The sequence below is a fragment of the Megascapheus bottae genome, chromosome 34, assembly GCF_031878675.1.
Source record: "Megascapheus bottae isolate mThoBot1 chromosome 34, mThoBot2.hap1, whole genome shotgun sequence".
Lineage (NCBI taxonomy): Eukaryota > Metazoa > Chordata > Mammalia > Rodentia > Geomyidae > Megascapheus > Megascapheus bottae.
In genome coordinates, this window is record NC_143542.1 from 5,941,314 (window position 1) to 5,964,742 (window position 23,429).

Below are 23,429 nucleotides of genomic sequence, written 5' to 3' on the forward strand. Positions count from 1 at the left end.
CCGCCCCGCGCCCGCCCTGCTAGCTAGCGCCCTGGCCCTGCTCCCTTGCTCGTCCCCTCCTCCTTTCCTCTCCGCCTCTGGCTCTCCCGCGCGTCTTCATCTCCTGGCTCCTTGCAGCTCGCTCTGGCTCGCTCTCCCATGCCCGTGCGCTGCGCAGAAGACGGCAGGGTGAGCGGTGGGGCCCTGCGGGCCTTGTTCTGGGTGCTTCTCCAAACGCATGCTGAGTTGTGTGCCCGCCGCCTCCAGCGCAGCCCCAGCTGTCATCCCCGGTCTCGGCGGCCCGGGGCCGCCCAAGCAGAGCAGCCCTCACCCCACCGTGAGATCTGGGGGCTCAGAGTGTGGATGCCACCCAGCTCAGGGGCTCAGTTCCTTCTCTGCTCCCCAGTGGGGTCCGAAGCGGGGCCCGGGGCATGGAGGCCTCCAGCCCTCAGTGGCAGTGTGCCCCTCCTGTGTTCATCATCCCCACCCCCCCACACACATAGACTCCCGAGCCTGGAACCCGCCCAGCACTGGGGTGAGCTGCAGGCGCTGAGCGCGGCCCCCCACCGGGGCCCTGGCCAGCACCCCCAGGAGGGGGCTCGGCGGCGCCTGTGAGAACAGATGGAGGGCCAGTCGGGGGTCTGCCCGTCCTAGAGTCTTAGGGGAAGAGGCCTGGCATGGCTGGAGGCCCTGGGCACCAGGGGCAGTGTTCTTCCATGGTGGCCACCACTGCCGGGCTTGCTCTTGTTTGTCTTTGTTGCAAGGTCTCAGCAATTTCTGGAGCTCTCTTCCTCCTTCCCTTCCCTTTCTCTCCTTCCTTCCCTCCCTCCCTCCCCTTCCTCCACACCGTCCATCCTTTTGCCTGCCATCTTTTCTGCTTCTGAGATAAGAACCATTTGTGTAACACCAATAATTAACTTAAGGAAGACCTGCATTATGTGGTTGCAGTCAAACCTGATGCTTTCACACGCCCCACTTACATCCCCAGCGCGGGGACATGAGAACAAATCCACCCAAACTTCCGGCCTTCCAGGGCCTTTCAATGAGAATGGAATTCCAAACACTTAACACATTCAGCGCTCTGACAGAACGTAGATCTATGGATATGGTATTTTGTGAATGATCTTTTAAATAAAAGAGAACCTTACGTAATGTTTAACTGGGTTTGGTTTGGTTTGTGTTTGGAGGTGACCGGGCCTGGGCGTTCTCCCTGAGCTCTTCAGCTAGGATGAGGAGCCTAATGCAGAGCTCTGTGTGGCTTTTGGTGACATTCCATTTGGACCTTGGGTCTCTTGGGAGTCTTGCTGTGCTGGGGATGGACCCTAGGCCAGGCACAAGCTGGGCATGCTCCCTGTCGTGTGGGCGGGGCGGCCTGAAGCTGGGCATGCTGTGGCTCTGTGGCCTGCAGCCTCCTGGGGGCGCTGTGGTCACCATTCTGTGGCCTGCTGCATGAGGCCTGCCCTGGTGGCTGGTCGTGTATGAGTCATCATCGAGTGGCTGGTGTGTGGTGAGCATGGAAGGAAGGCTGCCTCTCAAGAAGCTCCTTAGCAGGTCCTCCCAGGTGTTGGCCCCGGTCTTCTGCGGGCGGGGTGGGTGCTGGGAATGGCACCTGCGCCTCACTGACCCTTGTGGCTCTCAATGTCTGGCTTCTGTGTGTGTGCCAGTCCTGGGGCTTGAACTTGGGTCCTGGGCACATGGGTCGGACCGCTTGAGCCACCGCCACACGCTTCCAAGCTTCTGGGGAGTTACAGGTAAGATTCGCCTTCTCGCCTGGGCTGACCACGAAGTGCAGCCTCAGCCTCCCGAGCCGCTGGGGTCACGACGGGGGTGAGTCACTGGTGCCCAGCTTTTGTTTGTTTGTTTGCCAGTCCTGGGCTTAGGCTCAGGGCTTCTCAAGGCTAGAGCTCTACCACTGGAGCCACAGCACCACTTCCAGCTTTGTTCTATGTATGTGGTACCCAGGAATCGAACCCGGGTCTTCATGCATGCTAGGCAAGCACTCTACCACTAGGCCAAACTCCCGGCTCCTATTTCTTGTTTTCTAAAATTGTACTAGAATTTGAAGTCAGTGCTTATTGCTGGGCAAGTGTGACTCCCGTCAGTGCTAGCTGCAAGCATAAAATAAGCAAAGTTAGGTTTGGGGGAGAAGTGGAAACTGCCCAGATGAGACGCAGTGCCCCTTGGCCATGGGTGGTGCCTGCAGGAATGCCAGGCACATGGTCTCTGCCAGGAGCACTGGTTTTGGGGCCTGGGTTCTAGTCCAGCTCCGCCTCTGTGAGCCCCTTGGCCCATCTTCTGTCACTGTGGTCTCCCGGGGTCCTGGCACTGCCCTCCCCCTACCAAGGGGCAGGACCTACCCCAGCAGCCTCCAAACCCTCCCCAGGCTGTGACCCTCTGTCCCCACGAGGTGGCAGCAGTGAGCGCTGGCAGCTACCCTGGAGCAAGAGTTCAAGAGGCAAGCTGTCATGTGGGGTCCCCTAGCGAGTGTCCCAGAGTCCCAACCTGGCTTCTCAAAGGCACGTGGGGCCTGGAGGGCCTCCCGTGGGTCTGTCCCCACAGCTGCTGGCATGAAGGGGTATGGTCACAGTGGCCCAGCCCACCCCTGCCTCCCCTGGGTTGCCTTCGCCCTGCTACCTTCCCTTGGCATCACCAGCTGAGCTGTGCTCCCAGGGCCCCCATCTGTCTGGGGCTGTCACCGCCACTCATGGCTCCACGTTTTCATGGTCGTCCCCTGTCCCCTGCCTTGGCCCCTCGGGAGACGCCCCCGCTCTCTCCCTGCTCCCCTCGGTGTCTCCCCTGCCCCTCCCCCTGCCTCTCCTTCCTCCCTCTCTGGCTGGCCGGCCCGTCCGGTGAGGGAGGCGGATGTGGGGTGTTGTTTCAGGAAGCCACCACCTCCCCTGCTGCCCGCTGAAGTCAGTGGCACAGGCAGCAGGGCAGGTGTGCGGGCGTGAGGGACCCTGCGACTCAGGTGAGCTTTCCCAGGAGCCTCTGTGGCTGAGGGCCTGTCCTTCCCGCTGGGCATTCCTGGCCCCGTGGCCCTCAGGGGCACCGGCCATCCCTGCCTCGGCCTCCCAGCCTGGAAGCTGCACCACCCTCTGCAGCTGGGGAGGGTGGAGGTGTGGGCAGCCACGCCAGGCCTGCCTGGTCCATGGAAGGACGTGGCCTGCGCCTGCAGCTCCAGGAGGGTCTGAGCAGGCAGTAGCCACAGGCCCCGGGCTCTGGTGCCTCGCCGTCACCACCACCACCACCGGCCTGGCACAAGCGTTGCCAGGTTCTGCCCAGGCCGCCGTCCCCTGGGCCAGATGGGAGCCTCTAGCTAGCCCATCTCAGATCCTTGTGCCACCCTGGGTTGACGGCACCCCACCTGTGCTGGGTGGGTGGTCTCAGAGGCCCCTCCAGCGGCGGGCTCGGCTGCGAGGCCTGCAGGCGCCCGCGCCATGAGAGCCTTGCTCATAAGAAAACTGCACGTTTCCCTCTGTGCTATTTTGGCCACTGCATTACAGGGCCGTGGCAGCCGTTCCTCTTCCTCTGCCGGCCTCCTGGTGCCTTCTTGGGCCCCTCAGCCCCCAAACTCTACTCAGCCCCCTTCTCAATCTGGAGAGAGGATGGAATGAATGGTGAAATGGCTTTATTCAGCCCTCTTTATGTTGGACTCTTATGTTTGAGAGGAAAAAAGTGTGTCATTTACCCTCACCTTGTCCAGAATTCAGTGTGTGTGTGTGTGTGTGTGTGTGTGTGTACAGACATACTAGGAACTGGGGCTTGAACTCAGGGACTTAAACTCTTACTTTCTTAGCTTATTTTGTTCAAGACTGGCACTGTACGCTGGGTGCAGGGGCTCACGCCTGTAATCCTTCAGGAGGCTGAGACCTGAGGATCAAGGTTTAAAGCCAGCCCAGGCACAAAAGAACCCCAGACTTATTTCCAGTTAACCTCTAGAAAGTGGGAAGTGGGGCTTGGCTCAAGGGTAGGGCGGTAGACTTGAGCTGAAGAGCTCAGGGACAGCGCCCGGGTCCAGAGTTCAAGCCCCATGACCTCAAAAAAAAAAAAAATGCTGGCACTCCACCACTTCAACCACAGTGCCACTTCAGCGTTTTGCTGTTGGAGATTAGCGTCTCATGGACTTTGCTGCTGGGCTGGGTTTGAACCACGGTGCTCAGGTCTCAGCCTCCTGAGAAGCTGGGAGTACGGGGGGAGCCTCAGCAGCTAGCTCATGCATCCTGGCCTTCAATCCCGGCACACACCTCTCTGAGCCCCCATCTGCTCTCAGAGGTGGGGTGCCCATGCCTGCTGTCCTTGGCCCCAGCCCCCAGCCTCCCCCGGTGGAGGTCAGTAGGGTAGGGAGGCTCAGGTCCTTTGTCGGAGCAGCCAGGCAGGGCGGGCTCCAGCCAAGCACCTGCAATGCCTCCCTCAGGCTGCTCCAGCAGGCTCTCCCTTGTCCTGTGACACACATTGTGACACTAACCAGAATCGCACTAGGCCTGGCCATCTGCCTCATCCCAGGTGACACCCCTGACGGAGTCATCTGTAAACTCAGCCTCAGGTCCTGTGCTCCCTGTTAGATTTTTTTTTTCTTAGCTGGTGCTCTACCACTTGAGCCACGTCTCCATCCTGACTTTTGGCTGTTTAGTTGGATGTGGATTCTGACAAGCTTTTCTGCCACCATTGTGTTGGCAGAGTGTGGCAGGAGGATATGTAGGCAAGGCTAGGGTTGGGGGGCAAGCTATGAATCCTAACACTGGGAGCATTTTCAGCCTCAGTTTCCCCATCTGTGACTGGGAGTCCACCTCTCAGCCCAAGGGACTCAGCAGGCCCAGACCCTCCCGGTGGGTGCCAGACAGGAGAACGGGCTGGGCTGGGCTGGCTGGTGGCCCCGGGTCACAGCGTGACACCGCAGGTGGGACCCAAACCAGCATGAGCGGGGACACGGAGCTGCCATGGCTGTGGCCGTGGCCAGCGCTGCTGCTGCTGGGAACCGTGACCGGACTCTGCATGCGCTGCTCCCACCCAGGTAGGGGTCACGGAGGACCATGGGAAGCGGGGGGGGGGACCAGAGGAGGCAGGGTGGCTGTGCTGCCCCCAGAGGGTGCCTCTGCTTCCTGGGGACCCCGGTTCTTCTGTTGGGTCATGGGGTCTCGGGTCACAAAGTCGCCTGGGCAAGGGGGAGGCTCTGCTGTCAGTGCCCCCCGTTTCCACGCTGCCTGCTGCCTGCCTCCCTCCTCTGTTCTGGTTTTGGACATGGGGTCCCCCAGGTGGCCAGGCTACTGTGGAGCTGTGCTCCAGCCTCAGGGTGCCCTGGCCGAGGGCACTTGCTAAGCTGGGCTTGTTTCTGCAGGGGTCAAGAAGACAGGCAAAATCTACCAGCAGAGAAACCTGTGAGTTGACTCATGTCCCCGATGGGGTGAATTCCTGTACTCTGGGGCATTGCCCCAGGGGACCCTTCCTTCCCCCCACCCCCAGTACCCCTCTCTGCAGAGGGCAGGGGCTGGGAAGCCAGGTCCTTAGGCTCTGGTGTCCCCTGGGACTCCTCTGTGCTCAAACAGGCAGGGGACACAGGCTGGGTGTGAACAGTGGAAGATGCTAAAGGCCGGGGGGCGGGAGGGACGGGGGAGGCCGTCCTCCGGAGAGGGCAGGGTCAGGAGAGGCCCCCCCATGCCGGGTGCTGTGCCTTGCACCAGACAGCTTCCCGGAACACTGCCCGGATAGCCTGCAGGCCTCGGGACCCCATGGCTGGCCCAGCCCTCCGCTGGCGGGCACTCACGCCCACACCTGTGCCCTGGGGCACACGCAGGCGCCCACACCCCCCTTACTCATTTCCTTTTTCAACTGAAAAGTCTCATGAGATGTGAAAGTAGAACTTCCCCACCCTGCCTGCCCAGGCCAGGCCGAACGTTGTGGCTTTTCTCTTAACCACCGACTCTGTCCTCCCCTGTCCCCTGGGTCCTTCTTGTCTTCCTCTCCTCCCTCCCTCCACCCAGTGAGGGGTCCTGGATGAACCCCGCCCCACCCCTTCCCGGGCCTTTCCTGCCCCCCTGTCTCAGGCAGGTATCAGGGTTGCCATCCTCTGTGAAGCCACTGTTACCTTGCATGCCCAGCCCAGCTCCCCTCAGAGCAGGACCCCGTGGGGGACTCCCCTGTAGGTTTAGGGCATCTGTCATGAATGAGGTCACCCCATTCCAGCCCCCACCCCCAGCCCTGCCGCACTCCTGGCGGGGGGGGGAACCCATTCTGGTCTAGGGGAGGGGCTGGGACTGGCAAGGTGGCATCCAATCTTTTTTTTGTGGGGGGCGTGCCCTGGGGCTTGAACTTTGCCAGGCGCTGTCCCTGAGCTCTTCAGCTCCAGGCTACCACCCTACCCTTGAGCCAAGGCCCACCTCCTGTTTTCTAGAGGTTGATTGGGGATGAGAGTCTCAGGTCCTTTTTGCCCGGGCTGGCTTGGAACCTTGATCCTCAGATCTCAGCCTCCTGAGTAGCTGGGATGACAGGCGAGAGCCGCCATGCCCGGCTAGCTTCCATTCTTGAGGGCTGCTTTACGCACAGTAGGAAGACTGATGGCCTAAGTGGGTGCTGCCCCTGTGAGCAGATGGCCAAAATCCGACCACAGGCCGGTATCGTGTGGACACATCTAGGTGCAAGGCATGCCGGGAAATGTCGTCTTCACGGAGCACAGGGCTAAGTGGATAAAACTCCTTTCCAAGTCGGGGCTGTGCTGGGGACGGGCGGGGCGTCTGGCCCTGGCCCTGGCTCGGCACAGAACCCTGCCCTCGTTTTCCTAGGCAGGAAAACAACCAGAGCTTCCAGGTGGCCCAGACCTATTCCTGTGAGTCCCCGAGGGGCAGGGGCGGGGACAGGGGTGGTATGGGATCCCTGGTCCTCCCTTGCTCTGATGCTATGGGTCAGGCCTGACAGACCTGGGGGCCCCGCCAACCATGCCCCTCATCTTTGCAGTGGTCAGGCAGGTGTGGCCAGGGCCCCTTACGGATGTGACCCCTCCAGGTAGGTGGTCTCTGTCCTATATCCTGGGGGCCAGAGTCTCACGGGAAGTAAGAAAACCTGGGCTCTGGGGTTCCCTGCTGAGCCAAGCCAGGCCCCAGAACCCTGAGGCTGGACCCAGAGCCCAGCAGAAGGCTGTGGGCCCAGGGTCCCGGCTGGGTCCCCTCAGCTCCCACCCACACGCACATGTCCCCCAGGAAGGATAAGATGCAGGTCTCTTGCCGTGAGGGCGTGGCCCCTGCACCCACATGGGCTCTCACAGTCACACACCACAGGGCCTTTGCATGGACTGTGGCCCCGTGGGGTGGCGTGGGCAGGGCGGGTGGCAGACAACTTCAGTTTCTCTTCTAGATCCCAGCTCCCCCAGGTACCAGAACTTCAGCAAAGGTGTGTGGTGGGGTTGGGGGGCCCTGCTTCCCCGGAGCCAAGCGGGGAGCTGGGAGCTAACTTCTGCCACCATGTCCTCCAGGGAGCCAGCGGAAGCCTGACGCCATGTACATGTGAGTGGCTGCTCCCTGCCCGCGTGGCACCCCACCACCCCGGCTCCTGGTCTGTCTCACAGGGACTGGGGCAGACCCTGCTCAGGAGGGTCCATTTGAGAAAGCGATCCATCCCACATCCTCCAAACACGAGCTACGGGCAGGACATGGCGCCTCCAGCCCCACGTCGTGTCAGCGTGCAGGAGGCCGAGACAGTGCATCTCCAGTTCAGGGCCAGCAACCTAGGCTGGGTTTTGTTTGTTTTGCTTTATTTATCTATTTATTTTGCCAGTCCCGGGCTTGAGCTCAGGGCCTGAGCACTGTCCTTGGACTTTCTCAAGGCTAGAGCTCTACCACTTGAGCCTCAGCACCACTTCTGGCTTTTTTGTATGTATGTGGTACCAAGGAATAGAACCCAGGTCTTCGTGCATGCTAGGCAAGCACTTTAACCACTAGGCCACACTCCCGGCCCGCGTTTATCTTTTTATCTTCAATTCTAGCTATTCAGGAGGCTGACATCCAGAAGGATCACGGGCAGAAAATCCCAAAATAATTAGCCACCTTAGTAGAGGCACTAGCCACGCAAGTGCCAGACCCCGCGTGCAGACCTGGATGGGTGGCCTCAGCAGAGGAGCATCTGCCCAGCAAGAGCAAGGCCTTGAGCTTGGTTGTCACCACCTCCCCCCCCCAAAAAAAAAGCCAAACAAACCCTGTACTGACAAGCAACAGAAATGTCATGGGGTGCCCAGTTCGGGGTGTCTGTTCACTCTACAACTGGGCCAAGCAGCGCTGCCTCTCTCCACCCTGCCGGCCTGCCTGTGACCCACGCCGTGCTTTCTTGTGCAGAGACCTCCTGGCAGCAGACTATTACAACTGGGGGCACCTGCAGAAGTCCCAGGAAGGTGAGGGGGGCCTGCGGCTAGACGCGCTGGGGAGGGCAGGCAGGGCGGGGGGGGACAGCACCCCTGTGGAGGCAGGCTGTGGATGGAAGACTGAAGCAGAGGGCAACAGGGTGACCTGTGCCCTGAGGCTGGCAGCTCTGGGGCACAGCTGACACAGCTGGGAGGGCACTGGGTCCTCTGACACCTTTGCTTTACAAGAGGGAAACGGAGGTACTGGATGGTTGGTTCCATGCAGGGCCTGTGGCTTGAATCTGGCTTTGTGGAGCCACTGCCTCGGTGCCCTTGCGTGTGACCTCAGGGGTCAGGCCTGGGGACTGGCAGGCCTCGCGGGGGCAGGGCCCGGGGCCCCAGGCAGGCTGTGTAGGATTTATGCTGCCCTCTTCAGTGATAGATGCCAGTGACGACAGCAACTCCTATGAGAACGTGCTCATCTGCCGGCCCAGAGCCCCGGGCCCAGCGGGGACACAGGCCAGGGAGGAGCGGGGTGACCCTCCGTCCCCGCCGTGCCCCTCCGGGGGAGAGGAGAGTGACTACCAGAACTCCACATCCATCCACCAGTGGCGCAAGTCAGCGAAGGCTGTGGGTAGGTGGGCGCAGGGAGGAGGCCGGCCCAGCTGTGCCACTGGAGGGCCCGTGCCCCAGGATCGCCCTGGGGAGCCGCTGGGCTGTCCAGCCGGGCCCTCCAGGCTTGGCCTCTGCCACTCCCCCTCCCCACAGGGCAGGCGCAGGGTGCCGAGAGCAGGGTCCCAGCAGGAAGCCCGGAGGACGATGACAACAAGGATGAGCCAGATTACGTGAACGCCTAGGCGGGAAGGTAGGGTGTGTTGGGGGGCACACGTGGACCACACACGGGGTGCAGTGGGGAGAGGCTGCAGCAGGCCACTGCTCCCGGGTCCCGCAGGGGCCTTGCTGAGGGGATACGCCATGTGTTTACCACTTACCACATATGTCCATGCGAGCCCGAATGCCAGCACTGGGACTTGAACTCAGGGCCTGGATGCTGTCCTTGAGCTTTTGCTCTCGAGGCTGGCCTTCTACCACTCGAGCCACAGCTCTACTGCTGGATTTTTAAAAAGTGTATTTATTTCTTTTTGTGGGTCATGGGGCTTGAACTCTGGGCCTGGACGCTGTCCCTGAGCTCTTCAGCTCAAGGCTCCCTCCCTACCCCTCAAACCACAGCCCCACTTCCTGGAAATAGCTCATGTTCTTTAGTGCCTGGGCTGGCTTTGAACGGACCCTCAGCTCTCCTCCTCCTGAGCAGCTGGGAGCTCACCACTCCTGGCTTCTACCGCTGGGTTTTTCATGGCTCCCTGGAGATGAGTTTCACGGACTTTCCTGCCAGGCTGGCTTCACACCACCACGCTCAGATCTCAGCCTCCTGAGGGGCCGGGCTCCAGGTGTGGTCGTGACCTGGAGCTCTCGTGGAAGGAGCTGAGGATCCAGAAGCTCGTTTGCTGTCCCCAGGCCCCACCGGACTCCAGGATGAGCACACCGAGCTCACCTGGCTCAGGAGATGAGGAAGAGCCAGGTTGTGCTCCTGCCTCCCTCCGCTGCCCTGGGCCCCTGCACCTGCCTGCCGGCTCAGGGCTTGGCCTGTAGTGAACACCAGGACTGGGCCGGCTTCCAAGCCCCACGTGCACCCACCTGGGCCTCCCCGGGGCTGCACCCCCGAAGCCACCCCAGCTGCCTCCGAGCTGTGGATCTCAGCATGTGTGGTGAGGGCGGTGTCTGGAAATGTCTGTACAGCTAATTTATGCAGATGGATCACTATTTAAATGTCAACTCCGGGGGATTTGTGTCTCTCCTGCTCTTTAACAAGCCTATCCTGAGCCCTGGGCAGGCTGGGCAGGGTGCAGGGGGGCGGGGGGGGGGAGTGCTCTCCTGAACCTTTGGGTTCTTCTGCTTATTGTTTAGGTGGCACTAGGGACTGAGGGGCCTCTCGTGAGTTGGGAGCCTCAGGGCCCAGGCTGGCCCCCTGGGCTCGGGCATGTGGGGAAAGCTGCTGTACACAAAGGGCTGCTCCTGCATGTGCCCAAAGCACTCGTGGAACAGGAGGGGCCCTGTTCCTGGGACACCCCAATTTCCTCCAAGGAGAGAATGAGGAAACATCCACATCTCTGGCCCAAGTCCTGCCTGGGAGCTGGGCCTGGGTGCCCCCTCCCCCCTCGCCCCTGCTGAAGAGCAAACAGGCGGATCCCAGCTGCCCCCCACCCGGTGCTCACCGTCTCTGTCTGAAAAAAGTGACCTCCTTCCACCTCACAGAAATGTCCCAAAGTGTCTTTAACCTAGAACTCATCTCCATCTTTTGCCCTGAAAGCCCAAATCACAGGTCTGCGCTACCACATCCAGTCCACAAGCACCTGTGCGCCAGTCTGTGCCAGGGTTTGAACTCAGGGCCAGGGCCCTGTTCTGAGCTTTTGTGTTCTAGGCTAGAATTCTACCCCTGAGCCACAGTGCCACTTCCAGCTCTTGGGTGGTTCACTGAAGACAGGAGTCTCACAAACTTCTCTGCCAGGCCAGCTTCACACTGGTGCCAGCTGTGTCACCCTCCCCACATGGGCAGAGCCGCAAAGGGCAAGGCAAGGTGCACGGGAGAAACGGCTTTATTAGATAAAAGGCTGTGGAAAGGCCTGCCTGTGTCTGCAGACGCCACCCACTCCAGTTCATCGCAGGAGGCCTCCGAGCCAGAGGACTGTAAGGACTCCAGCGTCTCAGCACAAATGCTTCGCTTGAGAGAGGGGCTTGCAATGTAGCCCAGGCAGAACTGAAATTCCCGATTCTCCTTCCGACACCGATCAAGTGCTGAGATTCCAGGCATGCGCTCTACCACATCTGGCTGGAGGAGGCCTCTTCTCACTGACCCGTGACTTCTCTGTCCTAGCTGGCCACGGGGGCCATGGTCTTCTGACACAGCCTGGCCAGGAGCCCAGCCATCTGCAGGAGGGAGTTCACGCCCTCGGCCACTTTCATGTGCGTGTACCCGATTTCCTGAGGAGCAGACCACAGCAAAGGGCATTAGTAAGCCAGCCTAGCGTCTGATCAAAGGCCCTGCTCTACAGAAATGCAACCAAGTTCCACTGGAAAACGAGAGCTAAAATAGTATTTCAAAATGATACTAGCCGGGCACGGTGGCTCAGGCCTGTCGTCCCAGCTACTCAGGAAGCTGAGACCTGAGGATCGAGGTTCAAAGCCAGCCTGGGCACTGAAGAAGTCTGTGTCTTATCTCCAATTAACCACCAGAAAACCGGGAGTGGGGCTATGGCTCAAGGGGTAGGGCGGGAGCCTTGAGCAGAAGAGCTCAGGGACAGCGCCCAGGCCCAGACTTCAAGTCCCACGATCGATCGACAACAAAAAAAGATAGTGGGCTGGGAATGGGGCTTAATGGTAGGTAGACTCCTTGCGTAGCATGTGTGAAGCCCTAGGTTCAACTCCTTGGTTGCCACATACACGGAAAAAGCTGGAAACGGTGCTGTGGCTCAACTGATGGCACACCAGCCATGAGAAAGCTCCAGGACAGTGCTCAGGCCTCAAGTTCAAGACCCACAACAGATAAAACAATTGTTAATCCAGGCGCCAGTAATCCTAGCTATTCAGGAGGCTGAGATCTGAGGGTCACATTTTGAAGCCACCATGGAAAAAAAAAAGTCTGTAAGACTCTAATCTCCAATTAGTCACCAGAAAACCAGAAATGGTGCTGTGGCTCAAGGGGTAGGGTGGTAGCCTTGGGCTGAGGAGCTCAGGGACAGCACCCAGGCCCAGAGTTCAAGTCCTACCCGCAACTGAGAAAAAGAAGAGCCCTCCATATGGAATTAAGGTTTGAGCTTGGGCACCACTGAGCCTCACCTCTGGTGAGACCTCCTTTTCTACCCTAGGCTGGGCGCAGTGCCCCCTGTACAGGATCCCACTACAGGGAGGCATGGGCAAGACAATCTTTATCTGGGGCTGGACCCAAGAAAAGCAAAAAAGGACTGAGGTGGCTGGCGTGGTAGAGTGCCAGCCCAGCCAAACCCAGTTCAGACCCTGGCGCTGCCACCAAGCACCGCGCCGGCCCTGACCTTGATGAACTCCAGTTTCAGGTACTCGGCCATGGGGAAGGTTTTGCACACTCGGAAGATGTTGCCAATCACGTCCTCGGGGGAGTAGCCCAGGTGCCACAGGTGTGCCAGGATCTGGGCGGGAGGGCATGAGGGGGAGTCTCGGCATCAGTCCAGCCCTGTGGCCCCTGTCCCCGGAGGAGGGACGGGTGATGACACCCACTTCCAGTCCAGATCGGAAGCCACTGTGGGCACAAAATGCGGACCCCAGGCCTCGGGCTGGCAGGGAGGGGCGGGGGCTGGCACCGACCTTGTACGCCTCGTCAATGTTGGCGTCCACGCAGTGCTGGATCATCTCCTTCACCAGCAGCGGGTGGGGCTCGTCACACACCTGAGGGGCCCAAGGGGCATCAGGGCCCAGGACTGCCCCCTCCCCTGGCCTCCCCGAGGCAGTTCCACCCTGAAAAGCTGACGGTAGGCTGGCGGCCTGGGGCCCTCTGCCCACCACACCCTCCCTGGTGGGCACCTCTGTTTCCTGCTCTTGGGCTCGGGAGGAAACTCCCCGCACCCGTGGCATGGCTGCGGTTGCTAGGCAACGTGACTTTGAGACAAGTCTGGCCAGAGGGTGAGGCGAGCCTGGACTTGCCATGCTCCTGCCAGCCTCCCGAGTGCGGGGCTCTGCACCTCCGTGCCCGGCCCCCCACCTTGAACACGTTCTCGCTGCTGATGAAGCCGAACCCGGAGAAGGTGGACTGCAGGTTGTTCAGGGCCTGGGGAGACGGGGCAGCAGTGTGAGCCGCCGGCCGCCCCGGCCCGGTGCGCCCCCGCCCCTTCCCCAGCGCACCTGCCGCATGTCCCCCTGGGCCGTGAAGACGATGGCCTCCAGGCCGTCGTCGGTGTGCGGCACCCCTTCCTTCTCCAGGACGCTCAGCAGCCGCGCCAGCACCTGCGCGTCCGTGAGCTTGGTGTAGCGCAGCACGGCGCACCGGGACTGGATGGGCTCTGCGGGGAGAGGAGGGCCGGGGGGTCCCGCTGAGGTCCCGAGGGAGGGGTGCAGGGAGCACCCAGGCCCGGCTCTGCCCGCAGCCCGCGTGCGGGGCAGGAGTGGGCGTCGTTCAAGGGCATGAACCCGGCAGCGGCAGAGGGGAAAGAGGCGGAGCAGGAGGATAGGGGCTGGGTGCCCAGGGCAGCCCGTAGGAAGGACAGGGCCCAGGAGGCCTGGCAGGAACAGAAGGCCGGGACAGGGCTGAGCGCACAGGCAGGTGCAGTGCCTGCCGAGGGCTCCAGCCGGGCCTCGCAGCCCTGGGGACCCAGCCTGGCTCTGCGCGCTGTGCGATTCTACACAAACCAGTGGCCCAGCTCCCCGGAGCCAGCGCTGGACTCTGGCCCCGCACACACAGCCCAGCTCCCCGGAGCCCGTGCCACGCACCTATGATCTTGTCGGAGGCGTTGCAGGCCAGGGCGAAGCGGGTAGTCTTGGAGTAGATCTCCATGGTCCTGCGCAAGGCTTGCTGGGCTCCGTCTGTCATGCTGGGGACAGACACAGGCCACCGTTGTCACCGGGAGCCAGAGCCACTCCAAGACCACCCCCACCGCATGACCCAGGGCGCCCTGGACAGTGCTGCGGCCACAAGGCTACAGGGACCTGGTCAAGGGGTACGCAGACCACAGATACCACGGAACAGGAAAAACAGCCTTCACACACCCACCAACCCCCTCCGCAGCCAGGCACGGAGTCCTGCCGTCCCCGCCAGGAGGCTGAGACGAGGGGAGGTCAACGTGGACCACTCAGGGAGAGCCTTATCTCAACACACAAATAAAAACTATATTCAGTAACCTACGGATATGGCTCAAGACAGGAAACAACAACCAGGCCCCTGCCAGGCTCATGCCCATGCCTGTAATCCTAGCTACTCGGAAAGCTAAGGTCTGGGGATCTCAGTTCAAAGCCAGACAGGTTTGAAAGAAAGTCCATTTTTTGGAGGGGTCAGTCATGGGGCTCGAATTCTGTCTCTGAGGTCTTCAGCTCAAGGCTAGCAATCTACCACTCTGGGCCACAGTGTCACTTCTGGTTTTCTGGTGTTTAATTGGAGATGAGTTTCAGCAACTTTTGGGCCCTGGCTGGCTTTGAACTGTGATCCTCAAATTTCAGTCTCCTGAGAAGCTAGGATGACAGGCGTGAGCTATTGAGACTCTCATCTTCAATAAACCACCAAAACAAAACAAAAAATGAAGAGAAAGAAGAAAGAGAAGGAGAGGAGGAGGGCTGGGGAAGAAGGCAGGGGAGGGAGGAGGGGCGGGGGAGGGTAGAGGGGGCAGGGGAGGGAGGCACACCTGTCTGCCTCATCTAGGATGATGATCTTGTGCCGGCCCTTGGGGAGGGTGACCTTCTGCTGGGCGAACATTTTGATTTTATTCCTCACCACATCGATGCCCCTGGAACAACGACCACATTAGCTTTCCTCAGCTCTTCTCTCCTTCTGGATCCCCGCCGCAGCCACGCGTGCTCTCCGTATTGTGCAGCAGGCCTCACTTTTTGCCCGGGCAGGCCTGGACTTCCACGCTCCCAGTCACCCTTCCTGGGGAGCTGGGACAGCAGGCCCTCACACCATGCCCACCCGGCCGTCACTGTTTTTCCGGAAGGTGTGCATGACATTTGATCCCTCCTGTTTCGTGGGGCTCCCTCCTACGCACTGGGGCCCCACATATTACTGTCAAGTGTGAGGGGACAGCGTTAAACTATGTCTTCCTGGCCCTCTGTCTTCGGTTCTCCTTGACCTCATCTCCCGAGTTGGAGGCAGAGCTCAGGAACAGGACGCCTGCCTCACACACACAAGCCCTAGAAACCCACAACCCCAGAAAACGTGGAAATAATACAGTTTTAGGTTGTGTCTATTGTACAACCTGCTTTGCTTTCTTCAGACTGGAGAATGGGACTTGAGCTCGGTACCTGACACCGGCTAGTGCTCCACGCACTGAGTCAGGCGGCCAACCCGTGTTTCTCCACCTCTGCGTGCTCACCTGTCATTGGAGGCGTTGAGCTCGAGCACAGCATCCTTCAGGGCTGGGCCCAGCAGCGCGCGGGCCAGGCACAGGATGCTGGTGGTCTTGCCGGTCCCAGGGGGGCCCTGGGAAGGGGGGTACTGAGCACTCGCTGTCCTGTCCTAGTTCAGGCTCTGGCATCGCGCTGGTCCCCGGGACACCCCCACCCAGCCCCAATCCAGCAATAGCCCGTGCTGCAGCTAAGGCAGAGGTGGGGGTGAGACTCACAGCAATGATGATATTGGGTACATTCCCCTCGCGTGCGAAGACCTGAGAGCACACGATCATTAGAACCAACCGCTCACCTGAGTAGAGGTGACCCCAGCCTCATGAACACCCAAGCCTGGCCACACTCTCCAGGGGTGGCGCTAGACACCACCTCGGGGTGTTCAACACAGAACCCCAAACCCACTCCACCAACGCCAGCCCCACCATGCCTCTCTCTCGGGCTGTGTGTGCCAGGAGCCTGGAGGCCCCACCCCATCTCAACAAATACAGCAGGTGAGTGGTGCACTCTACCTGTGGAGGAGACAGGTAAGAGCACTGCAGTCCAGGCTGACCTGGGCAAAAGAGCTCTGCCTAAAAGATGTAAGCGAATGCGGTCTGGGGGACAGACTGAAGAGGCAGAGTGCCTAGCTGGCACGCACAAGGTCCTGAGTTCGATACTTCCCTCCTGGCCTGTACTGGAAGTCCAGCTTCCAGCTCTACAGAAGCAAGACCGGCTCTGAACTTCCTTCCTACGCCGGTTATCCTGCATGGCTGCGGGTCTCCCCACCCCCATTTCACCAGCTGCCAGGGGGGTGAGCGGCCCTCACCTCCAGCCTGCTGACCGTGTCCTCATTCCCCACGATCTCGCTCAGCTTCACGGGCCGGTACTTTTCAACCCTGTGTGGCAGAGAAGGCCCAAGGATGTCCACGTTCTCCGGCTTCCCCGGGAGCGATCGTCCCGCCCCGAGGGACGATCGGCGTCGTCACTCCGCGCGTTCCAGCCGGGCCTGGGGCGCGCGCCTGCACCCCACGAGGCTGAGCCACTCCACTGGGGCGGCGAGTTCGAGGCCAGCCTGAGGTGGGCGGCCCGACCCTGGACTGAGAGAGCGCACGGGAAGCGGACGGCCGGGGTGCGGGCCCCGCGCGGGGCCGGGGGACCCTGAGACCCGGGGGACCCTGAGGCCCGGGGACCCTGAGGCCCGGGGACCCTGAGGCCCGGGGACCCTGAGGCCCGGGGGACCCTGAAACCCGGGGGACCCTGAGACCCGGGGACCCTGAGACTCGGGGACCCCGCGGCCCGGGGGACCCTGAGACCCGGGGACCCTGCGGCCCGGGGGACCCCGCGGCCCGGGGACCCCAGGGCGGGCCTGCAGCGTGGGTCTAACGAGGCCGGCGCGCTCACCATGGCAGCTCGTAGTGGCCGGCGCTGCCCGGGGCCCGGCTGGGCCCAGGCGCGGGCTCCGCGGGCTCCCCGCGCTCCCCGCAGCCGCCGCTCGGGACCTCCATTCCCGCGCCTCCTCTTCCCGCCGGCGGAAGACCCGCCCCGTGACGTCAGCGCGTCAGCCCCGCCCACCCCGGGGGCGGGGTCCGCCGGACGCCCCCGGAAGCCGCGCTCAGCCTCGGCGTGCGCACGCGCGTGCGGGGCGGGCGGGGAGCGGGGCCCCACGGTGGCCTCGGCGGCCGCGCGGCGGGCCGGGCGCCGTCCTCCCCCTGGCCGCAGCCACTTCCCGTTCCCTGGTGGACGTGAGCGCCCGGGCCGGCCCGGAGGCACCAGGACGACAGCGCGGTCACGGCTGCCCGGCGTTCCGGGGCCTCCTGCGCGCGTGGCGCCCGCCCCCCGCGCCCGGCCAGGCCTGGGCGGCTCCCACAGCGGAGGCCCGGCTCGTCCTCCCACGGCCGGGAGGCGCGGGCACCTCCGTCCCCGCTCCACGCCCGGCCTTCCGTGACTGGCCGGACCGGGGCCCAGGGAGAGCTCAGCGCTCCCAGCCCTCGCCGAGGGCCGCGCCGGGCGGTGGAGGGAGGACCCGGAGTTCACTCCGCCCCTGCTCCCCCCAGGGGACAGAGCGGGAGGCGGCGCTGCCAGGTCCCTGGCTCAGGCCTGTCATCCCACCCCTGCTTCTCAGGACACTGAACCTGAGGATGGAGCTCGAACAGCCCTGCCGGAGAGAACGGGAGACCGTGACCTCCGATCAACCACAACAACAAAGACACTTGGCAAGCGGAGGCTCAGCTCAGGCAGGGATGCCAGGGTCGAGTGCAAACAATGAAGCGGGGGAGGCCTCGCCCCTGTAATCCCCACACCTGTCATCCCCACACCTGTAATCCTCACCCCTGTAATCCTCACATCTGTAATCCTCACCCCTGTAATCCTCACATCTGTAATCCTCACCCCTGTAATCCTCACATCTGTAATCCCCACACCTGCAATCCCCACACCTGTCATCCCAGCTGCGTAGGGAAAGCTGAGATCCGAAGGTGGTGGTTCAAAGCCAGCCCAGGCCAGCAAGGTCCACCATCCAAACGCCAGAAGTGGAGCTGGGGCTCAAGAGGTGGAGCCCCAGGGTGGAAAAGCCCAAGGACAGTGTTCAGAGCCCGAGTTCAAGCCCCAGGACTGGCATTAATAATAAAATTTTTTTAAAAGCTAAGGTCAACTGGTCCAGTGCTTCACGCCTATAATCCTAGCTGAGTTTAGGAGGCTGAGGTCTGAAGATCTTGGTTCAAAGCCAGCCAGGGCACTAAAGACCAAGAGACTCTTATCTCCAATTAACCAGTAGAAGACAGGAAGTAGGGCTATGGCTCAAGGGGTAAGACAGCAGACTTGAGCTGAAGAGCTCAGGGACAACGCTCAGGCCCCGGGGTAGAGTGGTATCCTTGAGCTGAAGAGCTCAGAGACAGTGCACAGGCTCAGAGTTCAAGCCCCATGACCGACAAAAAAAAAAAAAAAAGCAAAGGTCAAGTTTAAATTCTGAGAGACAGGGGAGACAGGTGAATTGGTCTCTTGCCTTTCCACTCGTGCCCTCCACTTCCCAGGCAGGCAACAAGGCCACCTTCTCCTCCAAGAGCATTTTGTGTTTGGATAAGCCTTTTTGTTGTTGTTTTTTGGTCTGTCGTGGGCTGTTGCTTAGTTCTTTTGCTCAGGAAGGAGCCGCTCTGCGCAGCACAGGTGCCCACCTGCCAAGCAGAGACGAAACTCTCAACACTTCCGGAATTCGGAGAACTTCCTTCCTTCCTTCCTTCATTTAACCAGAAGAAGTAGATTAATAGATCACCCCCACCCCACAGCTGTAGGGCTGTGGCCTCAGAGACCACAGGTTTTGTGCAACAGGGGTGGGTGGGGGTGAGCAGGGACCCTTGGAGGTTGCTCCCCTCTGTGCCTGGCTTCCGTTCTTGGTCAGCTGGTCTATGTGACATCAGCGTCCTTCCTCTGTTCTCCACGGGGGGACTTGGCTGGACATGCCCAGGTGGGGCCCAGACGGGCACCACCTCTGTCAGCCCCCCCGCATGCCAGCCCGCTGCAGGGACCGGCGTGCGTTCATGTTCTCAGCCTGGTAATACTGGGTGCTGAGAAAATGTTTACTGTGTGGTGTGCAGCTGTAATTACCACACATTGCGCACATATGATGACTGGTGGTTTGGGGGTTTGGTGTTTTTGGCAGTACTGGGTCTTCATGCATGCTAGGCAAGCACTCTACCATGAGGCCAAACTCCCAGCCCTTCTTTCTTTTCTTTTTTGATGCTGGTCTTGGGGCTAGGAACTCAGAGCCTGGGCACTGTCCCTGAGCTGCTGGTGCTCAAGTTAGCACTCTGCCCCTTGAGTCTGGCTTTTGAGGGGTAGTTCACTGGAAATAAGGGTCTCACAGACTTGTCTAACCAGGCTGGCTTTGAACTGTGATCCTCAGATCTCAGCCTCCTGAATAAATGGAATTCAGACATGAGCCACCAAAGCCTGGCTGGGGACCAATTTAGAAGTATAAGGTCTTTGGCTGGAACGCTTTTTAAAGCTTGTCTGTGGCCATACTTACCTGAGCCAGGTATGGTTGAGCACACCTGTAATCTCAGCTCTTAGGAAACAGAAGAATCACAAGTCAACAGGCCCATTCTGGGTTGCACATCAAGACCCGGGCTCAGAACACAAGGGAAGAAGGAAGAGAGAGAAGACAGGAAGGAAAAGAGGAAGGAAGAAAGGGGGAGGGACTGGGAGTGCTTAGCTGGCATGCATGAAACCCTGGGTTCAATTCCTCTATCACACACACAGAAAAGGCTGGCAATGGTGCCGTGGCTCAAGTGGTAGAGTGCTAGCTTTAAACAAAAGAAGCTCAGGGACAAACAGAGCCCAGACCCTGAGTTCAAGCCCCATAACTGGCAAAAAAAAAAAGAGGGGCCGGCAGTGTGGCCTAGTGGTAGAGTGCTCGCCTAGCACGCAAGAAGACCGGGGTTCAACTCTTCGGTACCACATACATAGCAAAAAGTGGTGCTGAGGCTCAAGTGGTAGAGCTCTAGCCTTGAGAAAGACCAAGGACAGTGCTCAGGCCCTGAGCTGAAGCCCAGGACTGACAAAAAAAAAGAAAAAGAAAAAGGCCTGTGGCAGGTTTTAGGGGACTGCGCCTCTGTCTACCTAACTCTATCCAGCAAATAGTTAATGAACAGGACAGAACAATCTGGACCTGATCTGAGTGAACCCCCAGACTAAGCTCAGCCACCAGACCAGGAATGGGGGACACCCCCTATTGTGTGCAGCCCTGGGGTGCAAGCAGCCGGGGAGGTCCTGGGAAATTCTGGGGCTGAGGGTGGAACCCTGAAAGCTCCAGGCTAACACTGAGGAGGAACTGGGGGACCAAGGGGCCCCAAAGGTTAGAGCCTGGGAATAAGGAGCCTTGTCTTCCCTTGGAGAGACCCCATCTCCAATCAGGGGCGCAGCCTGTGCAGACCCCCACCTGCAGCCTATAGCAGAGGAGGGGCGGGTCCCCGGAAAGTATTGTCTTGCAGCCCCCCCACTTTAGACAGCCTCCCCCCTTACATATCACCCCCACACAGCCCGCAAATATTTACATCCTGTTTATGCCTGGCTTCCATGAATAAAATATGAGTTTCCAGGCCGCCTGGGAGGGAAGGACCCCCCCACCCCAGCTGGTAGGAACCAGAGACAGTTCAATCCTTTGGTTGCTGTCGCCTCCCGCATGGGATTTAGAGGAAAGTTTTAATTGGCCAGCCAAGGAGACCAGGCGGGAGACTTTCTGTATTTTTCTGGCCTACTACTGGCGCTTCCAGAGAGGTAGCAAGACTTGCTTTCCCTTACCCTAAAGGAGCCTGTAGCTTAAGATCAAGTTCCAGCGTCTCAGCCAAAAGGATGGTCACACATGACTCTCCACAAACCCACATCGGGCTTGGTGGCTCAGCCCTGCAATGCTAGCAACCCGGGAGGCTGAGATCTGACAACGGTGATTCAAAGCCAGCCTGGGCAGGAAAGTCCCTGAGACTCATTAACCATCAAAAACAAACAAAAAACTAGCACTGGGCTGGGAATGTGGCCTAGCGGTGGAGTGCCAGCCTAGCATGCGCGAAGCCCTGGATTCGATTCCTCAGCCGCACACACACAGAAAAAGCTAGAAGTGGTGCTGTGGCTCAAGTGGGAGAGTGCTAACCTTGAATACGAAGAGGCTCAGAGACAGTGTCTAGGCCCTGAGCTCAAGCTGAAGAAGAAGGGGAAGGAGAAGGAGAAAGAGAAGAAGAAAACAAACTGGTGCCGGACTTGAAGAAAAAGCAACCTCACAACTGACAAAACCAAAAGAGCAAACTCAAGTTCAGAGGGGACAGAGCTGTCCTGGCAGACAGCAGATGACAATGACAATGGATAGGTGTGTGTGTGTGTACCCACGTGCACGTGCCTGTCCTGGGGCTTGAACTTAGGCCCCAGGTGCTGTCCTTGAACTTTTTCATTCAAGACTGGTGCTCTACCATTAAAGCCACAAGTTCACGACCAGCTGTTTCTTGTTAATTGAAGAGTCTCACAGACTTTTCTGTTCTAGGTTGGCTTTGAGCTGCAGCCCTCAGATCTCAGCCTTCTGAGTTGTTGGGATTACAGGTGTGACCCACCAGAACCCAGCTTAGAAAGGTCTCTTGATTTCAGTTTTGAATGACATCAGAGCAGATAGCCTGAAGAGCTCAGCTTTTTTTCTTTTTTCTTTTTTTGCCAGTCCTGGGGCTTGAACACAGGGTCTGGGCACTGCCTTTGAGCTTCTTTTTGCTCAAAGCTAGCACTCTACCACTTGAGCCACAGCGCCATTTGTGGGTGGATAAAACAGGAAGTCTGGCTTCCCAGACTGAAGCAGCATCTGGAAGTGGCTCAGGCCTTGGGGACTTGGAGGGAGGAGGGGGAGGCGGAAGGGAAGAGGAGGGGAAGAGTTACTGGAGGGGGGGAAAGGAGGAGTCCACTTCTGCCCTCCCAGCCACTGAGCAGTTGTGGGCCATATCTGGGCCGAAGCCCCAGGCACCCAGAAATCAAAAGCCCAGAGATGAGGCCACTGGGCTTGTGGGGGGACCTAGGGGCAGCGGTGGGTGCTCGGGCTCCAGGCTCCAGCTGCAGCTTGTGGCATAGATCTCCAGTGTCACCTCATGTGTGGGGGCTCCCCAGAGGGGCACACCAGGGCACAGGGAACACCAGAGAGGGATGACGGGTGCCCATGCAGGAGTGGGGCTCCAGAGCTCTCCCTGCCAACTCTGCCTTCTGTTCCTGTGTAGTCATGCCACCTGGGGCACTGGGTGCCCGCTACCACCTGACTTGGGCTCCACAACGGCCTGCCGGTGCCCAGGCTCCTGCACCCCGCGGGTGCCCCACAACTCCAGCCAGCCCCCAGCAACGTTGCTTTGGGGTGGTGTTTTGGCTTTTGCTTTTGCACCAGCAGTGGTGTGATCATGAGCTCAGGGCAGCCTCCACCACACAGACAGATTCTGTCTAATTGGAGAGAAAAATTGGACAGACTTTCCCGTCCAAGATGGCTTCAATCTGCCATCTTCAGCTCTCAGCCTCCTTAGCACCTAGGGGTACTAGTTTTCTTTTTGATGGTACTGGGGTTTGCACTCAGATCTGAAACCTACAGGTGCTCTATCACTTGAGGTACACCCAGTCCAATTACAGCCTCCATCCCTACTCCTTGACTTGACTTTGCCTGACTTTACTGGAACTATTTTATCAACCCATTGTTCTCTCTATAAACTTGTTAGCTTAACAATTGTGTAAAAGGAGTGTGATTGTGCTACTAAATTACACATCTTGACTCATTAACAGCTACTATAAATATTTGATTACTTCCAGGAGATACTAAGAACTTGTATGGTGTGTGTGTGTGTGTGTGTGTGTGTGTGTGTGTGTGTGTGCGCGCGCGCGCGCGTGCACGCGCACAGGCACGCCTACCACTCCCCCACCCCAGGTTTGAATTTAGGCCTCGAGCTGTTGCTTGGCTTTTTCATTCAAGGCTGGCTCTCTACCACTTGAGCCACACCTCCACTTCCAGTGTTTGGAGGGTGAATTGGAAATAAGGGTTTGTGAGATTTGTCTGTCAGGGCTGGCTTCAAAACCATTATCGGCCAGCACAGTGGTTCACGCCTGTCATCCTGGCTACTCAGGAGGCTGAGATCTGAGGATCAAGGTTCAAAGTCAGCTGGGGCACCAAAGGACCTGAGACTCATCTCCAATTAACCTCTAGACAACAGGAAAGCGAGGCTTGGCTCAAGGGGAGGGCGGTAGCCTTGAGCTGAAGAGCTGAGGGACAGCGCCCAGGCGGAATTCAAGCCCCATGACACCTCCCCACACACAAAATTATCTTCAGAGCTCAGCCTCCTGAGTAGAAGCTAACATTGTAGGCATGAGCCATGGCATCCCAGGCCTAGCTGCCCCCCCCACCATGTGGGATCTCGGGGGGCTGGCCCAGTACCCACGCACTGTCCTCACACCACCAAGTTTTGTTGAACTGTGTGTTGGCTACACTGCAGTTTGCAGAAAGGGAAACTGAGGT

General features: G+C 59.6%; 2 protein-coding genes and 1 long non-coding RNA gene across 4 annotated transcripts; 2 read left to right on the forward strand and 1 right to left on the reverse strand.

Moving 5' to 3' along the window:
* Positions 1 to 4,809: 4,809 nt before the first annotated feature.
* Positions 4,810 to 7,476, forward strand: Lat2 (linker for activation of T cells family member 2). Its single transcript, XM_090324084.1, has 5 exons — positions 4,810 to 4,990; positions 5,315 to 5,354; positions 6,756 to 6,799; positions 7,324 to 7,359; positions 7,442 to 7,476. Exons 1-5 carry the CDS (start codon positions 4,894 to 4,896, stop codon positions 7,474 to 7,476), a joined length of 252 nt encoding a protein of 83 aa, XP_090180210.1. The 5' UTR covers positions 4,810 to 4,893.
* Positions 7,477 to 8,229: 753 nt separating this feature from the next.
* Positions 8,230 to 9,154, forward strand: LOC150042774 (uncharacterized). Its single transcript, XR_016533576.1, has 3 exons — positions 8,230 to 8,353; positions 8,739 to 8,936; positions 9,071 to 9,154. It is a non-coding gene; the product is annotated as an uncharacterized LOC150042774 (long non-coding RNA).
* Positions 9,155 to 10,938: 1,784 nt separating this feature from the next.
* Positions 10,939 to 16,992, reverse strand: Rfc2 (replication factor C subunit 2). 2 transcript variants are annotated; one of them, XM_090324125.1, is made up of 11 exons: positions 16,820 to 16,982; positions 16,245 to 16,314; positions 15,658 to 15,699; positions 15,409 to 15,515; positions 14,722 to 14,823; positions 13,817 to 13,917; positions 13,232 to 13,389; positions 13,092 to 13,157; positions 12,698 to 12,778; positions 12,409 to 12,522; positions 10,939 to 11,341 (listed from the first exon to the last, which is right to left on the reverse strand). In XM_090324125.1, the coding sequence occupies exons 1-11, from the start codon at positions 16,921 to 16,923 to the stop codon at positions 11,231 to 11,233; spliced, it is 1,056 nt and encodes a 351-aa protein (XP_090180251.1). In that variant the 5' UTR covers positions 16,924 to 16,982; the 3' UTR covers positions 10,939 to 11,230. The 2 variants fall into 2 exon arrangements, with proteins under 2 accessions (XP_090180251.1, XP_090180253.1); XM_090324127.1 differs by lacking the exon at positions 12,409 to 12,522 and having other exon boundaries at positions 16,820 to 16,992.
* Between the last annotated feature and the right edge of the window lie 6,437 nt (positions 16,993 to 23,429).